Source organism: Nuphar pumila, chromosome 7 (genome assembly GCF_984573655.1).
Source record: "Nuphar pumila chromosome 7, dmNupPumi1.hap1.1, whole genome shotgun sequence".
Classification (NCBI taxonomy): domain Eukaryota; kingdom Viridiplantae; phylum Streptophyta; class Magnoliopsida; order Nymphaeales; family Nymphaeaceae; genus Nuphar; species Nuphar pumila.
The window spans coordinates 129,434,942-129,453,176 of record NC_143255.1 but is presented as its reverse complement, the minus strand read 5'-3'; the positions used below and the strand labels follow the sequence as shown (position 1 = coordinate 129,453,176).

General features: G+C 40.9%; 2 protein-coding genes across 3 annotated transcripts in view; both read right to left on the bottom strand.

Annotated features, from left to right (window-relative positions):
* Positions 1–1,262: 1,262 nt before the first annotated feature.
* On the bottom strand, positions 1,263–2,758 carry LOC149833502 (inactive leucine-rich repeat receptor-like protein kinase CORYNE). The gene has a single exon (XM_090013448.1). It carries the CDS (start codon positions 2,756–2,758, stop codon positions 1,448–1,450), a length of 1,311 nt encoding a protein of 436 aa, XP_089869574.1. The 3' UTR covers positions 1,263–1,447.
* Positions 2,759–5,808: 3,050 nt separating this feature from the next.
* Positions 5,809–18,235, bottom strand: part of LOC149833501 (ADP-ribosylation factor GTPase-activating protein AGD3-like) — a 100,715-nt gene continuing 88,288 nt past the window's right edge. For both annotated transcript variants that reach the window (XM_090015163.1, XM_090015162.1), the window contains 6 exons: positions 16,830–16,916; positions 16,407–16,748; positions 8,130–8,275; positions 7,950–8,046; positions 6,563–7,137; positions 5,809–6,466 (listed from right to left, as the gene is read on the bottom strand). In XM_090015163.1, coding sequence (XP_089871289.1) covers positions 6,385–6,466; positions 6,563–7,137; positions 7,950–8,046; positions 8,130–8,275; positions 16,407–16,748; positions 16,830–16,916 — 1,329 coding nt within the window. In that variant the 3' untranslated portion in view covers positions 5,809–6,384. The remainder of the gene's footprint in view (positions 6,467–6,562; positions 7,138–7,949; positions 8,047–8,129; positions 8,276–16,406; positions 16,749–16,829; positions 16,917–18,235) is intronic.

Here is an 18,235-nt window from a genome sequence, read left to right as displayed (position 1 = left end):
TATAAGGGTGTCATGAGCAACCCTTTGATGTGAGCATCTGTTATCAGAAAAGTGCGTGTGCAAACTAAAGCGGAAAGAGGTCGACTCACTGGTTGTATTTGTATGCTTGCGCTTGTGGTGGCTGCAGCCCGGCTGAGCAGACAAATCCCCTTGGCCTGATCGATCATCGGAATCCGATTCGTCTTTCTATGCTCCAGCGACCTCTGATTCCCAGCAACAGCAGCCCGTCAATGGCTGCCACAAGTACGCAGCACCTCCCCTGTGCTTTTGCTGTTTACATAACAGCCTTTGTTTGTTTGGCTGCCTCAATAAATGGTCACCGAAAACAACAAGAGAGGCGATCCCGGATGACCCCAACAGCAGAAACCTAGCCATGCTGGCTGAGCCTGCCATACTTACAGTCTCCGTCCATGTCGGCGTAAAACTCTGAGGGCTTACCCCTCCTCCAGGGAGTTGTGAAGCTTGCTCATACTTGCTACAATATTTTACGTTATCTTCTTCCTGGGAAACATATATTGGAAGACTGCAAAAAATTCTACCCTGCCATTTCATTTCAGAGTCTAAATTAGAGCCACTATATACCGCACAAATAGATCACCTAAAAAGATTCAACCTCCATGTCTCTAGAAATACCTGATTGACTTGTCAGGCACCTTGGTGCTAATGACACTAGCTGTTTTTGGCAAGGCCAAGGAAAATCCCCTATTGACCGCAAACCGGCGGGTCTGGTTGGTAAAACCCATGAGGCCCTTCCCACCGAAAAGTACACTCAGCTTTGCGACATGGGATGCCATCCATAGGTTTTGAATCATGACATCATATGGCAGGTGACAAACCATGGTCACCCCTAACCAGCAAGGCATAGCCCTCGTTGGCTAGTGGCACTAGTTGATTGCTTGGCGCTAGTTGGTGGCTCATGTCAGCTTCAATTCAAATGATCCCAATGTCAACTAGGCTCTGTTTGGGAGCCGGTGTTAGAGAGGAGGGCGATGGGAGTGGAGATGAAAATGAGAGATGAGGATGGAGTTGTCAACAACATCCTTAAGAGGATGTAGATGAAAATGGCCCATCTTCACTCCCATCTCCACTCCCGACACCATTCTCATCTCCCAAAACAGTGTTCCCGATCACATATGGCAAAGTTCTTTGATCAATTTTCATGGAATAGCAGTTCTCAGAATATAAATTTTTTTACTCAATTATGCTCATGTTAAGCATATATTGATACTACAATACAATGGAGCAACAACAACCAACAAAATCTCCATATGAGAAACCCGAGAAAATGGAAATGATCCACGCCGTATTTCGACAATATATTACAGAATTTTGATATGAAAAGCAGTTTGAGCCCCCAAAGCTTTCAAGTAGCCAAAGCCAAATTAGTTCTTATACATACACAGATTCAAAATCTAGAAACTATGAAGAGATTGAAGAAGGAATACCTTCAAAAACTGTGCAATTGAGTGAGCATTGGAACAAGCTCGTCGCTAGATGGCCGGTCAGCAGGCATGTCTGAGAGGCAAACAACTGCAATTCTCACAGCCATCAGCATCTCCTCTTCCTCTCCCTCATCCCCAACAACGTCTCTGTCCAACCCTTCGGGCGCCTCGCCCGCCTGCTGCAAATGCCTCAGCCACCTCCCCATACTACCACCCCCTTCTTCGCCTAAGAAGGGATCAACAGGATCTCGGCCAGTGAGCAGCACTGCCAAGATCACCCCAAAGCTGAACACATCACTCTTCTCAGTATATCTGCAGTTCTGAAAACACTCTGGAGCAACATATGCAGAAGCTCTGCCAGTCTCGGCCGTAAGGCCAACCAGCCCGTAGTCCGCCAACCTCGGCTCAAAATCATCATCTAGCAGCACATTTGCCGGCTTCAGATCATAATGAAGAACCCGGGGCCTGCAACCAAAGTGAAGCAACTGAAGCCCCTTGATGATCCCAACTGCAATTCTATGCCGTATCGCCCAATTCAAGTGGAGCTGGCTTGCTCTGACCTTCTTCATTGCATCCTCGAGACTACCATTCGGCATGTAATCGTAAACCAGCGAGTACCGATCAGATCGGTTCACATACGCATGCAAACTCATCAAATGTCTATGCTTCAAGCAGCCCAAAATTTCCAAATTCCTCTGAATCCTTCTCTTTGCAGACTTGCTATGCATTTCCGCCGTGTTCGCCGGTTCGATTCTCTTGACGGCAACTGTAAATCCGTTCTCGAGTACAGCCTTGTAGTACTTTCCATTAGGACTCGATCCGAGCAATTGGGCATCGCTCAGTGCAGCTTCTTCGCAGAGGAAAGCGAGCATCTTCGGGGTGATCTTGGAGCAGAAATTCACAGGACCTTTCAGGATAGGCGTTCTGTTCATGTACAGAACAGAAACCCTGATCAAACCAGCAATTAAGATGGCAGACACAAAGCCCGTAAGAGCACCTAACACCACACCCAGAACCAATCTTCTCGGACGATTTCTTCTACCAGGAACGCTAGAGGAAGCCGGCGACTCCGCGGTAAGGCGACCGCTTCTATCTGCTAGGAAGCGCCGGTTTTCTTTCCGAACGTCCACTGATTCCACTGCACAAGGGAATATTGTTTCTTTGAATCTCAAAAGCAAGAAGAAGGAAAATACTACAAGCCCCAAAATGGGGACAAGGCGTCTTCTGCACCTGCCTTTCATCTTCTTCACAGAGCAGTTCAGATTATACCAAGAAGTCAGCACGAGGAAGAATAGTCCTAGAAGGGAGCTAATCATTCATAGTCCATATAGAGACCTCTGCATACTAAACCCAAAACCCTAGTCTAACAATCCGAAGTAAGGAAAAAGAAAAACGCGGCTTTCTCAACGAAAACCCTTCTTCTGGCTAGCACCCAAATGGATTCTCAGGAAACCCAAGAAACGAGTTATCCAAATCGAGACCCAAACCAAATTCTTTCTTCAACCTTGCAACCAAAAAGACTAAAACCCACTCGTACTGCCAATTCTTCCAGGCGGATACCGAAGCTAAACTACGAAGCAAAACCCTCTATTCCACGGGAGCAGTCGTCGTCTATTGAGCAGCGTTATCCCGATCTCGGACGGAAAATCCATCAGAGCTGCCGGAAAGAAAAAAAAAGAGCCCTCTTTCAGAAAAACGCGGCTTTTCTCCGCCAGCAAACCCCTCGGAACGTGAAACCTTCCGGCGCTAATAATCGAACTAGAAGCCGGGTTTCTCCCTACCCTTTGCAGTAAAACAGAGGGGGGTCGTCACGAACCCGCGGCTCCTTCTAGTGAGCTGCATTTTACTTTCTACTACCTGAAGAGGCGAGACCAAGTGGGGCAGAACGTCTCATCTCGGGACGCTCTGTTGCAGCCGGAGGATGGACCAAAGCAGAGAGAGAGAGAGAGAGAGAGAGAGAGAGGGTGGGGGTCCAGTAGGGACAGCAGTGAGCAGAACAAGAAGCAGGAGAGCGAGCCAGCGCTCGGCAGAGTCAGTGAGCAGCCTCAGCAATCGTCTCGCCTTTTTCCCGCCCTTTGCTTGAAGGTTAAGGAGGAGAGGGGTGATGCTATTGGTATATTGGTACGGAAGGCAGGGAGGAGAGACTCGAGAGCCCTGCCAGCAGTCTCTCTCTCTCTCTCTCTGTTGCTTTACTTTGTGTTCGAATATTGTGGGTCCGCAAACGTTTCCTTTACCCTCCTCACTTCGTTTCGGCTTAAACAGAGAGACTAATGAACAACAATGAGAGGGGAAATGGTATGGATAGAGGTGTGCTGTGATACTTGTGTTAATCCAATTCGATAAAGTTGGGAGAGCCTGAAACTTTGTGCTCTTCCACACCTTGTTTTTCCATTTTCTATAATCACCCATTTTCAATTTCCTCAAAAAGAAAATCACCCATTTGCAATAATGTTTGGCGAATATATATATATATATATATATATATATATATATATATATATATATATATAGAGAGAGAGAGAGAGAGAGAGAGAGAATCGCACGTGATCATCTTAAAGGGCGAAAAAGGCATTCATGCGCAGGCTTCGAGAAAACCCGTGCAAGAGAATGGCTTTTTGTTGGGTCCGTGCAAGAGAATGGCTTTTTGTTGGGTTGGGTCTTTAAGAGCTCAACCCACCTACGGAACAAACTCCCATAACTGAATTTTGGGTCCATAGGGATGCAGAGTTGTTAAATAATAAACCTAGCCACTCGCAACTGGGCTCGGTCCGACTCAAGTGGTGAGCTCATTGCATTTGTGAAACGAGCTCCTTTCTACGACTCATCAAGCTTGATGAATCGAGCTTCAACAAGGTCAGCCCGCTCACTTATGCACGTGCGTGTGTGCACAAGGATGTTCTTTTACATGTGCACAGAGATTTTAACTTTTTTTTTACCTGCCCATTCATGTTCTTTTTTCTTCTGACTCGTGTTGGTAAGGAGCTCAACATGAGCTCTTAACCATAGTCGCAAATCACGGTTTCCGGAATTTCTTGGCAAGGACTAATCTTATAATATTTTAGAAAATTTTGTTTTTCTTCAGAAAATATCAATATTCTAACTTCTAAAAAATATATAAAAATAGAATGAGAAAACATTAAAAATTCTAGCATCTTGTTGATAATGCAGTGTACATCACGTTTAGGGCTGGGAGACAAGACAAACAGCTTGTGGTTAGGCTCGGCTCCTGACAGGCTTGGCTTGGCTCAGAAATTGAGCTCAGCAAGCCGAGCCAGCTCATTTAGGTAAACGAGTTGAGCACGAACATGGCAAGCTTGGCTCAGCTCAGCTCGTTTTGCATATTATATATGTATATATGTTATATATTATATATGTATTGTGCATATATTATATGTATTATACATGTATTTTATATATTATCAAACTTTAAAACTATTTAAAATTTATTTTTTTAATCCAGCCAACTCATAACAAGCTCCAGCTCGGCTCAGCTCATGACATGCTCATGAGTGGAGCTTGAGCTACGGTTTACTGTTAATGAGCTGAACCAAAACAACCCAAGAACTTCTCGTTTACCAGCTCTAATAGCATTTTTTTTAAATTATGTCAGGTTTTGAAAATATCATGATAGTTCAAAATATCACCTATATTTGTTACTATGCTCTTAACCAGGCAGATTTGACCTTGCAATCTAGTTTATATTGAGATAAACAAACCAATCTGAATCTTCAGACAGTTTACCATCTCTCAGATAAGGAATGATTAACCCAAAGGCTGAGTGAACCTAGGCACAGTATTAGGCTTAGTAATCTGTCCTGATCTTGTGGGTCTTGACCATACCAAGCATAAACAGTTGTACAATGTAGTTGAGACGTAGTCCTTCAATTTATATATCATGTGCACTTCAATTTCTCAAGTTACTTACCATGGGGGGCTCCGCGTGGTTGGTAGGGCTGTCAATGCATGTCACCTTGTGGAGGGATGTTGCAGGTTCAAACCCCAGTGGTACGTTGAATAATAACTGGTGGGGGTCAGGCTAACCCCAGATGGACTTTTTAAAAAAAAAATCTCAAGTGACTTGTGTCAAGTTTTTTTTTCCATTTATCCTGTTTTTAAAGAGATTGAGATTTAGTGATTACAAGTTGGAGGCGGTTCATTGCATTTCTTTTCTACAGGGTTGCTTCCTATGGAGGTTGCAGGGGACCGGTTTTCCGCATATTGGACTGCAAAGCTAACAATTTCCAACCAAAGTAAAAGCAAGAGGTTTTACCTTGCCAACAAATTTGGCAAGTAAATTATACTTGTGCTACTGATATTGGGATGGAACCTGCAATTTTTTATATGAATGCGTGTGCTATCTGGAAATGTACAGAACCACAAGTTCTAATTTTTTTGCTGATTTTCTGATCATGAAACAACAAAACAGACTGTTAATTTACATATTAAAAGGGAATATAAATAAGACAACATAATCACTCTCCCGGCGAGGATGAGTTCGACAGTGGTTGAGTTTACAATCATAATATGCACAACATTGATCTAAGCCGCTGCGCTACAAATATTTATGAAACCAAAATCAGGCAAGAGCAACCCCAAGACAAGGTATGGCACAAAAGGAAAGCAGCGCATGCCCGAGAATACAAGCCAAAGCAACTGAACCTTGGGGCATGGTCACATACTTCATCACAGTACCTCCACCATAGGCTGGATGACTTTCACTGGAGCTAAACTTGCCAGGATCATCATATGGATAGATAGTGGAAGAGCGCGCAAAAACATCTCTCCCCCCCTCTCTCAATCATTAACCTCGAGCAACTGCTCTTACAGAAAAGAGCAAAGTGCCTACCTGGTGAGGGCATCTACCAATGTAGCACCGTAATTATATGCAACTTTTAACTCCCCCAAGTTATCTGTTTGCTTGTGATATAAGACTGAAAAGCTCTTAAACGTTAAGGGTTCCTGCTTCCGTGCAGGCTTGAAGAGGGGTCCTTCCGTTTACATCAACAGCCAAAGTATTTGCTCCTCTGTAGCATTATTGCATAAAATGAGAAAGATTAACCTGCTATATAAAATCTATTAAAAAAAGCAACAGAGAAACAGGAAAAAAATATATACAGTACCTAGAAACCAGCAACTTGGCAACTACATTATTGCCTCTCAGAATGCCATGGTGGAGAGGTGTCTGGCCTTTAGAATCAGTAGCATTTATGTTAGCACCATACTGGAGGAGAAGCTCTATCATGCCAACATCTGCAGTCTGGCATGCCAAGTGAAGGAGAGAGCATCCCTCAAGACCTTCATCTACCTCACCGTTGTCATCATTTGTGCTCATGGAACTAAAATTGCTTGTGGCTGATTTCCAATCAGATTGAGAACATGAGGTTCCCCGATGTGTCGACCTTGCAGGGGATCCCACTTTTGGTGACGTCTTGTGAGCAGTGTCCAATTCTATGCATCCAGTATCATGAGAATAAGCGGAGTTTTGTTTCTCATGCAAAAGCATAACTCTTGATAGGGTAAGACATGGGCTAATTGATGCATGTCCCCGTATGGCATTTACATTGGCATTTGAAACTACAATGAGGCGATATACAGCTTGTTTTTCATTTGCACGAACACTGTCCCACATCTGTTGAGTTACCGAAAGGAGATTCTGGTTCGAGCTCTGATTTCGAACAAAAAGTTTTTCGGTATACTGAAATATAAAATGCTTATTATCACGAATCATGAAGTATTATTCTGTGAAAGAGAATACTATTGATGTTGCAGAGTAATAAAAGAACACATGACAATAAGATATCCACCAGACCATCACACAGGGACACTTCATTTTCTAATCTTGTACCGTACCCCTTTATAACTATTTGTAGCAGATAGCTTCATCAAAATAGCCATATCCCCATATCTATAGTTGTTTAAATGTGACATAGTGAACACACATCTGAGAAAACCATGATCTCAAAGATCTGGACAGGAAGCACGAAAACACAATTATCTACATACAGCCTTCCGGTGCAAACATGACAAAATTCCTAGTTCACGTTCTATCACAGCAGTTTGGTTTTTGTGTATCAGTGGGAACATTTAGAATATTTTTAGAAGCCACAATTTAAATGATCGGTTTGAAGTGCATTACACACTGACCACAAAGTTCAATGAAGTTTCTGGAATGTTACTCCAATCTCCAAGACAGGACCTCTATTGTCTAAAACTTAGCTATGAGCAAACATAGTAATGGAACAATCATAGAAAACAGCTCCCATTAGGTAAAGGACAATTAAAACAAACATTTCAAACTCAGAGCACAGCGATTGCATAATGCAGTCTTAACCATTAATATTAAGACACTATAGCCAGACTTATTCACAACCCACACATAACCCAAATGGTGTATGTATGCCCAGGTATCCTTTCATGCAGTTTTCGATGTAACTTACAAAAACTACATGTCCAAATTCTACTGGTTCACTCAAAACTTTATGGTTAGAAGATCAGATTATCAGTTACCTTTGCATGAATATATTTCTCCTTTGTTGAAATTGGATCACCAGGAGTAGGTTTGCTCACAAGAATTGAACGATGTTTTTTCTCAGATTTACTGGAACTGAAAAAAATGGAAAAAATTTGTTTGTTCATTCCAAGTTGACAATCAGAAAGGAATACATTTAGATGTTCTCATATGTCTACCTGGTATGGACGCCATCAGAAGTTGACTTATTTATGCAATGCAACTGATCCTCCCAGATTGAGTTTGTGAATGCATTACCAAGTGACTGGAATAAATTAATTACAGAAGGTTCCCATACCTTCACATCAAGTGTCAAAGACCTCACCTGTACATGAAAAAGTGTAAGAAAGATCATGATTAACAAAAAACTGAACTGTACAAGATATTCTGCAGAAGCACCTAATCAAGAGATGAGGGTTACTAGACGTGTTAACCCAGTAAGAGGTTGGAATCCAGAATGTAAGAAAACTAGATAAAACTATAATTTGTCATGAAACACCAACCACAACATCTGCAAGAAACTCATTACATTATAGATGCTCCAAGTGACTAAGTTGTATTATTTATGCTAACAAGGTTCTCTTTCTGAACTTAACAAAGGTTGCAAAATTTCAAACCCATTAATCTCTTTCAAGATAGGTGTTCCTGAGTCTCACTTTGTTTCATATGTAGGCAAACATGCAACAAGACCATAAATGCATTACTTTTCTTAACAAAGGGAATTTAGCATTGAGAGTAAAAATCAAACGTTTCTGAGTGAAACTTCTCAAAAGAATAGGCAATTGCAAAGCAGAATCTAACTTATTTCTGTACAAATCCAGAAATACATGGCACAATCAAGAGAATAGCAAAGAAGCAAAGAGACTAAGAGAATGAGAAGAAGAATAGAAGCTTCATTAGATGAAAAGAAGAAACAACACTTAAGGGAGTCGATCACCCTAGCCTCACTACAAGACAAAAATGTTTGACTTTGCTCCTATGGCTTCTTTACAAAATACCGCCAAGAATAATGATATATACACAGAAGGGTAGCACTCCCTAGCATCATTACAAGACAAAAATCTTTGAATTTTCTCTTATGGCTACTTTACAATAATACCCCCAAGAATAATGATATATACACATAGAGGGGTAGTACTCAAAATGTAAAACATTTATTATACATTACATTCTTCATCACTCCCCTTCAAACTTGAGATGATGTTAACACAATCACTCCAAGCTTGAGAAGGAATGTCTGAAAAGCCTTAAAAGGCAAACTCTTGGCAAAGCATTGGCAATTGCAAAGTAGAATCTGACTTGTTTCTGTACAAATCCAGAAATACATGGCACAATCAAGAGAATAGCAAAGAAGCAAAGAGACTAAGAGAATGAGAAGAAGAATAGAAGCTTCATTAGATGAAAAGAAGAAACAACACACTTAAGGGAGTCGATCGCCCTAGCCTCACTACAAGACAAAAATGTTTGACTTTGCTCCTATGGCTTCTTTACAAAAATACCGCCAAGAATAATGATATATACACAGAAGGGTAGCACTCCCTAGCATCATTACAAGACAAAAATCTTTGAATTTTCTCTTATGGCTACTTTACAATAATACCCCCAAGAATAATGATATATACACAGAGGGGTAGTACTCAAAATGTAAAACACTTATTATACAGTACATTCCTCATCACTCCCCTTCAAACTTTAGATGATGTTAACACAATCACTCCAAGCTTGAGAAGGAATGTCTGAAAAGCTATGTCACATGGGTGCGGGTGCGGGGGTGCGGCACTTTAAAAAAACTTGGGTGTGGGGGTGCGGCAAAATATATATATATATATATATATATATAAACCAACTTCTACACCAAGGAAATAACGTAGAACTCCAAGATCTTTCATTTTGAACCTCTGACCTAGTAAGTCTTTGACTTCTTGGATGTGGCCCGCAGAGTTTCCTGTGATGATAATATCATCAACATAAATTAATAATAGAATGGTCACAGGCTGACTTTTAAAAATAAATAATGAGTGGTTCAGCATGGAACGAGAAATCCCATGTTTCTGAATCTCTAGCGAGAAGCTATCAAACCAAGAGCGAGATGCTTGCTTTAGACCGTAGATAGCTCTTTTTAACCTGCACACATGGGTTTTACAATTTTGTTCTTGATATCCAGGGGGTGGGGTTGCTCCATGTATACTTCCTCCTTCAAATCTCCATGCAAGAATGCATTTTTAACATCAAGCTGACTCAACTTCCATCCATGTTCAACAGTCAGGGAAATAATAATTTGAATTGTTCCCATTCTTACAACCGGACTAAAGGTCTCATCATAGTCTTGCCCTGCTTCTTGAGTGAATCCTTTTGCCGCAAGCCTTGCCTTATATCGTTCAATGGTTTCATCTGGCTTATACTTTATGTTGTATACCCCATTTGCATCCGACAACATTTTTGTCAGGTGGTCTGAGAACAACTTCCCAGGTTCCACATTCATGTAAGGCTTGCATTTCATCATTCATAGCTTCTACCCATTTCGTAGAAGTGGCTGCCTGATAATACATGATGGGCTCATCTTCCTTATTGATGGCAGTTAAAAACAGTTGAAGATCTAAGGAGAAGTTGTTATAGCTAACCCACCTGTCAATAGGATGTCATATGCGGTTCAATTTTCTAACCTGAAGAGTATGAGAAGGAGTAGGATTGGCGACTGAGACATGATCTGAATGGCGTGATGTTGTCTGTCTAAAATAGACAATGCCTTTGTATTTGCCCGGTACTTCCTCTGCATTCTGTGATCCCGACGTCCCAGCATTCTCAAACGTCTCTTCTTCTTGATGCACGCAATCTGAGGAACATGCTTCATTAGAGCCAGCAAAAAGTTCTGAGCTCAACCAAAGATAGAAAACTTCAGTTGACATATTCGTTGCGTCGGTTCCGTGATCAAAATTTTGTTCATCAAAGACAACATTTCTTGAGATTCTGATGCGTTTGTAGGTGGGAACATAACACTTATATCCTTTGTAGTCATCTGCATATCCCACAAATCTACACTTCTTGGCCTTGTCCTGAAACTTGTTTCTCAGGAACTGATCAATATGCACATAGCAGACACATCCAAAAACACGCAGATCATGATAACTAGGATGAGCTCCAAAAAGACAGTTATAAAGAGACTTATTTTCTAGAATAACCATAGGCAGTCTATTTATCACATGCACGACAGAATGGAAAGCTTATGTCCATAGGTTGATGGGAAGATTGTTGTCATGAAGCATACTCATGGCACTTTCAACGATATGCCTATGTTTTCGTTCAGCAATCTCATTTTGTTAAGGGGTGTGAGGACAAGACACCCTTCTTCCTATTCCATTATTTTGAAGAAAAGAAATAAAATCACGGGATGAGAATTCCCCACCTCCATTACATTGAAAAAATTGAATGGAATCAGAAAATTGGTTTTTGACAAAGGAAAGAAAATTTTGAAACAAAGAGAAGACTTCCGACTTATTTTTTATGAAATATATCCAAGTGTATCGAGAATAGTTATCAACAAAGATTAGATAGTATCTGCTCAGATCCAGAGGCAATAGGGGCGGGTCCCCATACATCAGAACAGATTATCTCAAAAGGTTTTGAAGCTCTCTTATTAATGGAATGAAAAGGCAATACATGACTCTTGCATGAAAGACAACTGAAACACTTGTGACTGCTTTCATCCCCATTGAGACTTTCTTTTGGAATGAGATTATTAGATACAAGTTTCTCAATAAAATGACTCCCACAATGTGCTAATCGACTATGCCATAAGAATGGCTTATTACATTCAGAAATACTAAAAACATTAGCAGAAGAGGATGAACACGACTCTAATGAAGGCTTCGAATTCAGATGAACAGGGCAAACAACATGACATGGAGCTTCTTCAAAGACATACATACTGCCTCGTCTCTTTCCTTTAGCGAATGTTTCCCTCATGTGTAGGTCCTTGACCTGCACAGAGAAGGGAGTGAATTCAACTGAAGCATTATTATCATCAATAAGTTTGGAGACATAGACAATATTTTTCTTAATGTCAGGAGCATGAAGAACGTCAAAAAGGGTAAGAGTGGAATATGACATGGGAATGACAGTTTTTCCAACATGAGAAACAAGATGATGGGATCCATCACAAGTGACAATCTTACTTTTTCCAAAATAAGGAATAGGGTTAGAAATCTTACCTACATCACCTGTCACATGAGTCGTTGTTCCTGAGTCGACAAACCAAGTGCCTTCATGACTCTGCTTCAATTTCAATTCTGACAAGGCAGATATCAGCAGATATTTAATCTCTCCGCTGTCTCTGGTATTTGAGAACTTCCTTTTGGCTTCTGTTTGCGGACCCTTTCATTTATTCTCTGGATTATGCCAACAATTCGCCTTGATATGCCCTTTTTTGTTACAAAGAAAGCAAGTAGGGATGGATCTTGATCCCTGCACATGAGCTAACATATTTGGAGTGGGAAGCAGACCACGCCCTCCGTGTCCACTTCGCCCTTGTCCTCCTCGTCCTCGTCCTCGTCCTCTACCATAAGTCACTCATGTGGCAAAAACTTCTTGAGAATTTGTGAATGTGAGATTTTTCAGAGAATCCTTTCAGAGTCATTTCGTACTGGATCAATTTGGCTTGTAGCTCATCAAAGGTAGAGAGAACAGGAAGGCACAATAGTGAAGTGATTATCATATTGTAGTCAGATCCCAACCCACTCAGAGTTTGTTGCACCATGTCATTGTCACTTACGGCACATCCTATAACGGCAAGCAGATCTGTGATGATCTTTATCTTGTTTAAAAATTCCATGATGGTCATGGAGTCTTTTCTTAGCAACTGAAATTCTCTTTTTAGAAAAACCATCCTTGCTTGAGACACCTGCGAATATGTTTGAACCAGTCGTTCCAAGAGTTGTAGTGTTGTACAATTGTCAGAAATGGCAACAAGAACCTCTTGAGACAGAGTTGAGGTGATGTATGCAACAACTGATTGATCTTTTCTTTCCCAATTGAGAAATTCCACATTTTTGACATATACGATCGAACTCGCCCCTTGATCATCTTTCTCTTCTCTCAGAACAAATTCTGGTGGGACTAGAGTGGTTCCATCCAGGTGACTTAAGAGACCTTGGCTCCTTATAAAAGGAATAATTTGTCTTTTCCAAATCAAGAAGTTTGAGGTATTCAACTTTTCAGAAACGAGTTGATTAAGAAAACTTGAAGAAAGATTTGATTGAGAGGAATAAGGATCTATAGAGAGTAAAATCAACAAGAGTTATACGAAGTGTAAGAGTTTTCATGAAATGCTCAGCCCTTTTTTTTTGTCAGATTCACAGAATAAAGGGACTGAACCTTTTCTTAAGCACTCCAGAAAACTGAGATTGACATGATAAAATAAACCTTCCCACGTTAAATATATTTTCAGGCAAGTAGCAGAAGTAAGAATCAGGAAGGGAACTATACAGTAAACATATATTTGAATGTGCAATAATAGGTGCAAGGAGAAGGTTGGACAGAGGAAGATCGAACAGACAATAGCAATAAAGGAATGTCAAGCAGGCAATATCAATAAAATGAAATAGGGATCGTGATTGGTCTGGTGTTTCACGTGTCTTTTAATGAATGCTAGGGTTTAATCTGAGCAAGCTGCTTATCAAAACGTACAGACTTACACAAGTTATTTTTTAGCATGCTGGCCAATGGTAACATGCATTTTAACTAAAAGCAAATGACATATGTAACACTTTATAACTCTTCAACAAAGAACAATGGAAACAAAAGCAAATAGACTTATTTGATTCAGAAAAGAAAAATGCAGATTGGAATTTATAATGTCAATATGAACCGTGTCAAAAACAAAAGAATATAGACTATGATGCATCAATCTAATTCAAACTACGATGACACTGTTCACAGCCCAACACGGATCAAATTCCAGGAATCACGCATATCAGAAAACATAAGACCAACAAATCTAACTTAAACAAAATTTATTTCGATCGATTTCAGTGATTCACGTGAAACACAGCCACTCCTTTTCACGGTTTGGGTTCACGTGAACAAGATTCACGTGAATGTCAGATCCAAAAGAGAAACAAGCCCACTTGAGATGTGGGTGCACAAAATAATTCAGGAAAAAGAAGAATGAGGGAAGAAGAAGAGAAATGAAGAAGAGTAGATAAGGGGAGAAGCGAAAAGCCTCAAAACTCTGATTGTCGCACCTGACGGAAACTTTTTCCGGCCCTTAGACAGATCTCGGCTTTGATACCATGTTAGAATTCCACCTTGGTACCTGTATTGAGAAAACGAGAGAGAGAGAGAGAGAGAGACGAAGAAAAGGATACAAGAGGGGGTTGCGACTGTCACGATTTTTTCAATATTGAAATCGTGACCTAAACTGTGCATTTATATTTACATTACAGAGGTATGGATCCGAGTCTGGGTCTGGTGGATCCAGACCCGATTAATAAAAAGGGTTACATGGGTACATGGCTCGGGTCGGATCCTTTGCACCTTTTTCACAAGGGAGGGGTCGAGCCCCCTCCCTGCGCTCCCTGTTGGCAGGGGAGTGCACTCTCTGTTGGCAGGAGAGGGGCCGAGGCCTCTCCTGCGCTCTCTGTGTGCAGGGGAGGGACCGAGCCCCCTTCCTGTCCTCCCTCTTTGTGCAGGGGAGGGGTCGAGCCCCCTCCCTACGCCCTCTTTGTGCAGAGGAGGGTCGAGCCCCCTCTCTGCGCTCCCTGTTGGCAGGGGAGGGGCCGAGCCCCCTCCCTCCCTGTCCTCCCTCTTTGTGCAGGGGAGGGGCCGAGCCCCCTCCCTGAACTCTCTGTTGGCAGGGGAGGGGCCGAGCCCCCTCCCTACGCCCTCTTTGTACAGGGGAGGGGTCGAAGAGGAGAGGAGGAGAGCAGAGGGAGTCGGAGAGGAGAGAGTGTGCCAGAGGAAGAGAGGTTCGGCAGAGCGGTCGACGACGGCGGAGGTCGATCGGTGTCGGATTCAGGAGGAGAGGTCGGGAGGAGAGGAAGGGAGGATTAGGGCAAACCACTCCGCAACATATTTCATCGGACGAAAAAAAAATTAAATCTAAAAATTGGATACAAATGACCCTGGGTGCATTGACCGCACCCAGGGTCGGGTTAACCGCACCGGGTACTGCACCCGCACGAGCATCCACGTCGCGTCGACACCGGTGCGACACCCGATTTGCCGAGTCCCAGTGATATAGCTGAAAAGCCTTCAAAGGCAAACTCTTGGCAAAGCAATTTGCAATTTGATGATCGTCCCAATGTACACCAGAGAGATGACTCCTCCTTGATATGTTCTTCGTGTGAAGTGACAATCAATCTTAATATGCTTAGTTCTTTCATGAAACTTTAGAATCTTGGATATCTGAAGTGCATTTTGATTGCCAGAGTATGGTGGAGTTCTTCCAACAACCTTGACCTCCATATCTTCAAGCAACCACCTCAACCACATAATCTCAGCAATAACTTGGGCCATAGCCCTATACTCAACCTCTGCAGCAGAGAGAGAGCAACCCTTTGTTGCTTCTTTCTTCTTTAGGATATCAAGGATTCTCCTAGAAATAGCAAAATCATGTAATAGAGTGATGATCTCAAGTGACTTCCAAAATATGTATCACATTAAGCCCTTAACTCAAGCACCACAAATGAAGAAAAGAATAAGGCAAAATTCATCTTTCCCCTGATATATCTGATAATCCGTAGAACTGTCGCAAGATGTGTAATATCTGAGAATTTTCTGCGGTTTTTAATAAATGAAAAGTGAATTTCAGGAATAATGTGGCCAATATTATATTTAAATTAGCATTGAGTGTAGAATATATCTTTATTTCCATTTCTTGCTAATTATAAGTTTAATTGGCATTTATGGGTTAACTGGCATTTATGGGTTAATGTGCTTTAATTCCTATAATACCCAAACCCCTGAAAGCTATGTTCTAGTGTATTATACATGGACCTCCATCTTTATCTATGTTTCATGATAATATCCAAAGTTTCTTGCAGTCTAAAAAAGCATATAGCAAAAAACTAGCCACTCCAGAAATGAGTGGCTCGTGAATTATTCTCAAAGAAAAGATCTGAGGCATAACAACCAGCTAATACACGAGTGCAAATGTACCTGATGTCAATAGTGATTCCTGTCAAAATCAATTTTGCTTTAGTTTGATTCATAAAAAAAATAAATGTGTGATACCCCACCAGTAAACCAAAAAAAATACTGTTGTAAGGAACAAAATAGGCAAGAGATGCACATACGTGTATATCGAACAAATCATATCAAAAAAACAAAAAAACTGAAGTTATTTGCTACTTATTTATCCAAGTGGAAATGGAGAAGAAATCCAACTCGAGCAAAAACAAAGTTACATTGCGCAAATACATAGTTCAAACAACCAACTTCAGTTACAGCTGTCAAAGTACCTTTGATATATGTACACCAAGATTACGGTGGACGCCAGAGCATTCAATACAAAGGAGTATCCCAAGGTTCAAGGATGCCCAATCTGGCTCTGGAGCACCACAATCTGCACATCTATCATTGCCATCGACTCTTCTTAGCACCTCAATTGGCTTTTCATGTTTTACACTGGACCTGTGTTGTTGTATGCTTCTAACGGAACGTTCATGATTTCCTTTTAACAAGTTTCTTTCCAAAGTACGCTCCTCTATTGTTGCATGATCAACATCAGAAGAGCTTCCAAGTGAACTACTTTCACTAGCAGCACGGTGATGACCACTGCCCAATGGACTAGAAGGAAGCCTCTGAAGCAACAGCAAAAAATGCACTTTTAGAAAAAATTGAAAAAAGGACTTAGTTGCATAAGAACATCAAAGAACACTTACTAACTCAGGTGACTGGAAACTCAGCAATGAAGCAATTACTCCAGTTATCTTTTCTATCCAATCCATTTGATCCAGTGCACTCTCTGCCTGTATCAACAAAGAGATGAATATATAGAAGGCATTCAGGATGATAAGAATGAAATTTCTTCAGGATCTTGTTAAGATATAATATGTATTTTACCATTTCTTTTGTGCTACCCTCTTATTGTGTATATACCATTATTTATAGGGGCATTCTTGTACTCTTTCTCTAGTTAGGTGAAAGTCAACAACTTTTGTCTTTTAGTGTAACAATAGAGGGGTCGTCCCAATATATGCTTGTAATCTTCTTTTTGTAAAGAAATGAAGCAACGAGTTTTCCTCTCCGTTGATCATCTCTCCTGTTGAGTTTTCCCTTGCATCTGATATGGTATCTGAGATATATCTCAAGAGAAGATAAGAGAAGAGACATGCTGCTGCTGCTGTGTTGTTGCAGTTGGAGAGGAGGAAGCTAAGGTCTGCTGCATCGTTTTTTTGTGCATGGCTGATGTCATCATCAAGGGGACGTCCAGATTGAAGGTCAGGATTTATTGGGTTTGATTTGGGGATTTATTAGTTGGTGATATTAGAAGGCTTACAAAACAAACAGCATGTGATTTGAGTAAATCGTCAATTTTCTGTGATTTTTGCAAGATTTTCTGAGTTTCATATAATTTGGGGACCATATTTGATAGAATCAATGAATTTGATTCTATCGGTTTACTGTGAAGGATTAAGATTGCTTTCGTTAAGGTCGCTTTTACCTCAGAAATCATTTGAAACTGGTTTTATGATGAGATTTGGTATGTTTCGTGATTTTTAGTAAGATTTCTATTGCTACTGCACAGGCGGTACCTATTTTTTACTGGTTCCTTATCATTGACCTAACTTTTTCTGTGTATTGCTGAGTTCTTGATTCTGTTGGTGTGGCATACACAGTTTGTGGGCTTTTGAATGCAATTTTCACAATATTGGTGTTAGTTGGGCGATAATTTCGGCTTGGATTAGGTACCGATAGCCTAATATTGAGGATTTTTCTTGGAATTCTTGGTGCAGCTGTTTGTTTAAGTTGTTCTTGGTTGGAATTTGGTTGTATACAGTATATCTACTCTTGTTTTGCTGTGGTTGTATACAGCATACACAGTTTGCACAAAACACTATGTCACATTTGCCGAATGGGACAAAGATAATGCTAAAGTGAAGCCTTGGTTATTGAACTCCATAGAGCAAAATATTGCTTTAAATATAATAAAGTTTGAGGAAGGAAGGAAATGTTGGGAATATCTAAAGCAAGTATATGAACAATTAAATTAGGCACGCAAATATCAATTGACCCAAGAGCTCAAGAGTTTGAGATAATAAGAGTCAATTCAGACCTTCTATGTGAA